The 7,052-nt window shown below is 37.3% G+C and overlaps 1 protein-coding gene across 1 annotated transcript; it reads right to left on the bottom strand.

The window, feature by feature from the left end:
* Nucleotides 1–500: 500 nt before the first annotated feature.
* LOC117328982 (cytochrome P450 2H2-like) lies at nucleotides 501–6,385 on the bottom strand. Its single transcript, XM_033886634.1, has 4 exons — nucleotides 5,435–6,385; nucleotides 2,012–2,527; nucleotides 1,235–1,677; nucleotides 501–828 (listed from the first exon to the last, which is right to left on the bottom strand). Exons 1-3 carry the CDS (start codon nucleotides 5,790–5,792, stop codon nucleotides 1,481–1,483), a joined length of 1,071 nt encoding a protein of 356 aa, XP_033742525.1. The 5' UTR covers nucleotides 5,793–6,385; the 3' UTR covers nucleotides 501–828; nucleotides 1,235–1,480.
* Between the last annotated feature and the right edge of the window lie 667 nt (nucleotides 6,386–7,052).

Raw genomic sequence — 7,052 nt, 5'->3', positions numbered from 1 at the left:
TTCCCTTGGCAATGTTGTTGACAATGCAATGCTAATTTGAAATCCTGGGACTGGTTCCCAATATCACATTTGCAGTGACAGATGTTGGCTGCTGACCAATCTCGGGTTTCTAAAGATGTGAGGTGATGAGGAACATAAAAGGATTTACGGTCAACATCATCATCTTATCATTTTTATTAAGTATTTTACGAGTATTTTCTTGTGTTGTGAAGCTAGAAGTGCATATTCAGTTGTCTTCGTACCCCGCTTTTGAGAACTTGACATTATCTGGGTTTAAACTCAGATTTTCTTGACTAGTGTAACCTATGAAGAAGACACTTTCTCTTCCAGAACATTTGGTCTACAACTTACAGTTTCATTAAAAAATCATAATTACCTTATTCATTCTCGACACAGAATATAACGGAATACACATGTGGTGTGTTCACTGTGTCGTTACGTGCTAGCTAATTTGGAGGAGTGTATGCATAGAAGTTTTTGACAATTGAAATAATAAATACCTGAATATGACACTTTATATAAAAAATATCACCGTCGGAATGTCGACACTTCTATTACTACCGTGTCTTGCATAGACACTGTATCAATGAAAACATAGACATATTGTAATGGAATAAAGAGAGCAGTCATATACCAGTCCTTATTCTAAACTCTCTTCTCGGCGACACATTGATAAGTACATGGTTTGAATGTCGCTCCTAAATCGCCTTTTATAGGGTGGGATATCATTTGGGTCAATCGCTTTAAACTGGATCCGTTGAACCATGGAGGTTAGGAAGAGAAACAGTTCTGACCTGGCGAGAGCCTCACCCATACACACACGGCGACCTGTAGCAATAATAAAATACCAGTTTATTTACAAAGGTTATACCAGGTTAGAAACAATCATGTCTTTTTTTCCACGGAACAATAAGGACACTTCAATTTTCCGAGTTATCTCCCTTGTTTCTAAATTTAGTAAACAAACATTAAATCTTCTTTTGTTGTTTTAAGTTGATGAGTTTCTGAACCTTTCACATTGTGTTCATGCTTTTTTTAATTGCTTACATCAAAAAAATAAATTTCATTAGAGAAAATACGACAATAAATCAAATGAAGTTACCCATAACTATTAAAAAAGAAATACAATAACCATATTCATTCTAATACGAAAATAAAACCTGATGCATCAATATTCGTTTGAAGAAAATGGGGATTTTGCTGCATTAAATCGTGTTCATTAATGACAACTTACCGAAAAAGAATGGTATAACATGTTCCGTTCCGTGAACTTTGCCATCACTGTCAATGAATCTTGATGGGTTAAATTTACCCGGATCCGGGAAATAGAACAGGATCAGTGTGGACAGAGCCGATGTTTGGAATCAACATGGTTCCTTGAGGAATTATATATCCTTTGAAATTTACGTCAGTGCTTGTTGCATGTGGCACACCGAGCGGAGCGATATTTCCACACCTGAGAATTTCTGTGATTGTGGCCTCAATATACGGCATGTGTGGTCTGTCCTGACAGGGATGGGAAACGACCCTCTCCTACCACCCTCGTAACCTCCTCGTGACAACGTTCCTGTACATCCGGGTTGTGAAGGAAGAACAAAATGGCCCAAAGAAGAGTTGTTGTTGTAGTCTCCATTCCAGCAATAAACATGTCTGCTATTGAATTCATTAGCTGAGACACTGAAATTAGAGGGTAATCATAAGTACGTCGAAAGCATTGTTTCACATTAAGTCTATTAGAAATATCAAATGTTAAAATGTATTTTTATGTTGTTAAGGGACATGACCAAAGGATCGGGAAACTTAGCTTATCACAATGACGTCATGCGTGACGGACTAAGCATAGTCTAAAATTGTTTCTTGATTTAGGAGCATGAAGAGGAAGTCGATTTCCTTAGGTATACCATTGTTTATTATTTACTCGTTTTTTACATTTGGTGATTTTTGATGATTACGCAATCGATAACCTGATTACATATCTGTCCCCACTTACCTGTACATACAATGTACGTACCTGTGAAGGAAGTGCCCTGTCCTTCTTTATTCTTTATCTCCTTTAAATAAACGTCGATGAAGTCTTTAATGTTTTCCTTGTCGTAGTCCTTCGCATGGGCGTCAATCAATTTGTAAAGATACTTCTCGACTTTTTTGGCATTTTGAAGGACTTTTTTACAACCGAACTGATCCCCTGGGAGAAACCGGAGAAAAGGCATGAGGTTGAGAATCCCAGCGGGTCCGATAAGAGACAAGTTTTCTTTTACCATGTCTACCAGTTCTATAAATACAGGATCGCCATGCTCGAACCTCTTACCGAATATAATAGCACATATAATGTTTGCAACACTGGTCTGGATACAAGAATCGGGATTCACGGCTTGTCCTTGTTTCTCGTCAAGAACATTCAGAAATACTTCAACTTCTTCCATTATTTTTCCCTCTATACTTTTCTTGCCGAAGCCAAAATCCCTCATTCCTCCGATAGCGAATGTTCTGTGTGTCTTCCATTCCGGTCCAGATCTGCTGGCAATTCCTGTTGGAAAGAACGTCACCCATCTATACAACCATAATTTATAGGAGCTAATTATCAAGTTAAACGGATAATTGTGTGTCGAAATATCTTAAATGTATACGCTTAGACAGCCTAATCTGGTGTATATAGCATCCCTAAGGTTTCCATTTAGGCCCAAATATACGTATCATTTGCCAATTTTTCGGTATTAAGAACGCTTTTGAGAAAATGCAAAGTTACCACGAAAACATACCGAGTCCGCGTCGTAATAATAATAATAATAATAAAAAACTTTATGGGAACGTCGAAAGAAATGAAAAATAATCTAAACTTAATCTTAAAGATTATTGTAGTTCAGCATACATGTCCCGTCTCCATAATAGTAAGATAATACGGTACGTTTGCTTGCGGTTTACTGCTGATACACTCTAGGATACTATGACACAGCTAGCAGACGTTAGTAAGTTAATCGACTCGTAACCCTACATATATTAATCTTATGTTTTCAGAGTTCAGACCCCTCACGGAAACGTCTAAAGGATTTCCTGACTTATATATATAATTAGGTTCGACACCGATCGTAAATGGAAACGTGTTTACGAAGAGTGAATTTCAACCGCTGTTATATCAGCACGTTATCGTCTTCTCGGGTCAGTTGATTGTAACTTTACCCATTGAAAAAACAAGTTTTTTCCTCGATTTTTTTTTGAATTTTCTTTAATAGGGGCTTTACACAAATAAATATGCTATCGGTAATTTACAGTGTATGTCAGATTGAACATTGAAATAGCTTATTGACATCATCCTAAGCTGTTCAATACAACGTGGTAATAGCTTATTGACGTCATCCTAAGCTGTTCAATACAACGTGGTAATAGTTTATTGACGTCATCCTAAGCTGTTCAATACAACGTGGTAATAGCTTATTGACATCATCCTAAGCTGTTCAATACAACGTGGTAATAGTTTATTGACGTCATCCTAAGCTGTCCAATACAACGTGGTAATAGCTTATTGACATCATCCTAAGTTGTTCAATACAACGTTGTAATAGCTTATTGACATCATCCTAAGCTGTTCAATACAACGTTGTAATAGCTTTATTGACGTCATCCTAAGCTGTTCAATACAACGTGGTAATAGCTTATTGACAGTCATCCTAAGTTGTTCAATACAACGTTGTAATAGCTTATTGACGTCATCCTAAGCTGTTCAATACAACGTTGTAATAGCTTATTGACGTCATCCTAAACTGTTCAATACAACGTGGTAATAGCTTATTGACGTCATCCTAAACTGTTCAATACAACGTGGTAATAGCTTATTGACGTCATCCTAAGCTGTTCAATACAACGTTGTAATAGCTTATTGACGTCATCCTAAGCTGTTCAATACAACGTTGTAATAGCTTATTGACGTCATCCTAAGCTGTTCAATACAACGTGGTAATAGCTTATTGACATCATCCTAAACTGTTCAATACAACGTTGTAATAGCTTATTGACGTCATCCTAAGCTGTTCAATACAACGTTGTAATAGCTTATTGACGTCATCCTAAGCTGTTCAATACAACGTTGTAATAGCTTATTGACGTCATCCTAAGCTGTTCAATACAACGTGGTAATAGCTTATTGACATCATCCTAAACTGTTCAATACAACGTTGTAATAGCTTATTGACGTCATCCTAAGCTGTTCAATACAACGTTGTAATAGCTTATTGACGTCATCCTAAGCTGTTCAATACAACGTGGTAATAGCTTATTGACATCATCCTAAACTGTTCAATACAACGTTTTAATAGCTTATTGACGTCATCCTAAGCTGTTCAATACAACGTGTTAATAGCTTATTGACGTCATCCTAAGCTGTTCAATACAACGTTGTAATAGCTTATTGACGTCATCCTAAACTGTTCAATACAACGTGGTAATAGCTTATTGACATCATCCTAAGCTGTTCAATACAACGTTGTAATAGCTTATTGACGTCATCCTAAGCTGTTCAATACAACGTTGTAATAGCTTATTGACGTCATCCTAAGCTGTTCAATACAACGTGGTAATAGCTTATTGACATCATCCTAAGCTGTTCAATACAACGTTGTAATAGCTTATTGACGTCATCCTAAGCTGTTCAATACAACGTTGTAATAGCTTATTGACGTCATCCTAAGCTGTTCAATACAACGTTGTAATAGTTTATTGACGTCATCCTAAGCTGTTCAATACAACGTGGTAATAGTTTATTGACGTCATCCTAAGCTGTTCAATACAACGTGGTAATAGTTTATTGACGTCATCCTAAGCTGTTCAATACAACGTTGTAATAGTTTATTGACGTCATCCTAAGCTGTTCAATACAACGTTGTAATAGATTATTGACATCATCCTAAGCTGTTCAATACAACGTGGTAATAGCTTATTGACATCATCCTAAGCTGTTCAATACAACGTGGTAATAGCTTATTGACATCATCCTAAGCTGTTCAATACAACGTGGTAATAGCTTATTGACGTCATCCTAAGCTGTTCAATACAACGTGGTAATAGCTTATTCCATAAATACTGCAGTCCCATGAATACCGACAAAATATGTGACAACTTTTACTGAAAACGACACATTTCACATTTTCCCATGATTTCATTTACTATCAACGTCAGTGAATAACTTCTTTTTTTGTGTGTGAAATTATTTCTATGCATGTTCATTGCACTCGGCAATACCCATTTTACTAGGGATTAACAACAGTTATTTCGCCCCAGAATCGTCCTAAATATATTATACTCAATATCACCGTTTATATAGCAACAGAAGTACATTTTTGTACATCATTTTTTTTTTTTTTTTTTAATACATATGCACAAATCTATACATATAATTTACAGATATGTAAGATAGTCTTACAAAGTTATTCATGATAATTACCTTCGCCTTTTGTTATCACCCTGAATGCAAATAGGTCAGGTCTGTCAGACGTGACGTCACCACGCTTGACGAAGAGTTCCCGGAGTGTGTCGTAACCACTGACCGCCACCATTGTGATGGACCCCACATGAAGAGTGACCAGGTCCCCATACTTTCCACGCAGTTTACGAAAAGTTTCTATCTGGTCATTAGATGCCAAATTAAGTATGTTTCCTAGTAGTGGGAGTGGTGTAGGCCCCGGGGGCAGGGATTTCAATCTCTTGTGCCTGTCCCACAGGTAATATGCCACACTTAGAACGAAAAGTGTCCATACTAGTCCACTTGAGCCAGTTAAAGGTTCCAGTGTAATATCAAACATTGTTACGTCTCAATGAGTCCAGATGTTTATGTATACACCCGGTCTACGCTAGCTATATATATACCGCTATCAACGGGTCACAAAGCACAAGCGTTGATATTATGAAATAATGTAACTATTGCAACATTAAGTTATCGTGTTGCTTTGACATACTGATCAGGATTACGTCGCCCATATCTTATGGTATATCAATCATTTGTATACATATTCTTGGATCCTGCGTGTCAGAATGCACATTTAATGTCCCATACACAACACTAGGGACAATAGCTCTAGCTTCAGTTGTCCCATACACAACACTAGGGACACTAGCTCTAGCTTCAGTGAGGTATTTGTTAAGTTACTATAGTAAATCTCCTGAGATCCTTCGTCCCTCAAAACTATTTTTGCTGTGACCTGCACGTCCTAGTTGTTGACACGCCTCGTCATGCTGACGACGACATTGGTCAGGTTAGGCCTAATCTTGGCCCTCATAATATAAGAAAATACGCCTCTTGCGCGCGTTATATATAAAGGATCCAGTACTTATATTTAGATCATGGAGCTGGTGACACGTCTGAACATCGATCGCTGAATTTCGGCAGCTTAGCACACATTCTACATGCTTGGGCTCCCGCTGCTTTGTCGCACGGTTGAGTTCTGTCTAAATTCGCCCTAATCGGCTGGCGTAGGGTATAACTCGGTTCGTTTCCTGGCTTTCTAAAACTTCTATATTTGATCATCGTCAGCTAAAAGGCCACAAGGCCGGAATAGCGGACGTAAAACCGGTTAAATTAAGTAAATATATTGGACCATACCGTCGTTATTAATTACTAGACCCTATCTATCAGACGAAGCAGAGACCTATAAATAGCCTATAGCTACATGTATACTGTCTCTGGACGAAGTAAAATGCATCATAATCTAGGCTATCTATATTGTGACCGGTATTGTTTATATATACTAGTGTCTTGATAAGGATCAGGTTGCCTCGAAAATTCGACAATTTACTTGTATGTACTGTCGTTATTACTACTTGAGTTATTATATATAATATATATACATGTGATTGGGTGTGGTGTCCGACATTGGGTGTCGCCCCAGTGTCCGACATTTCATTTCTGAGTGAAAGACGAGAAGATTAACGCACACTTTCAGCACTTTAATATCTATTTAAATTATTTCTGTCGTGGTACATAAAAAATGATATTGTAAAAATCATAAAAGACCAATATATGATATCTGCGGCAAATAATACAAACACAACTGTATCGGCACAGA

Source organism: Pecten maximus, chromosome 6, assembly GCF_902652985.1.
Source record: "Pecten maximus chromosome 6, xPecMax1.1, whole genome shotgun sequence".
Classification (NCBI taxonomy): domain Eukaryota; kingdom Metazoa; phylum Mollusca; class Bivalvia; order Pectinida; family Pectinidae; genus Pecten; species Pecten maximus.
This window is presented reverse-complemented; position numbering and strand designations above follow the sequence as displayed.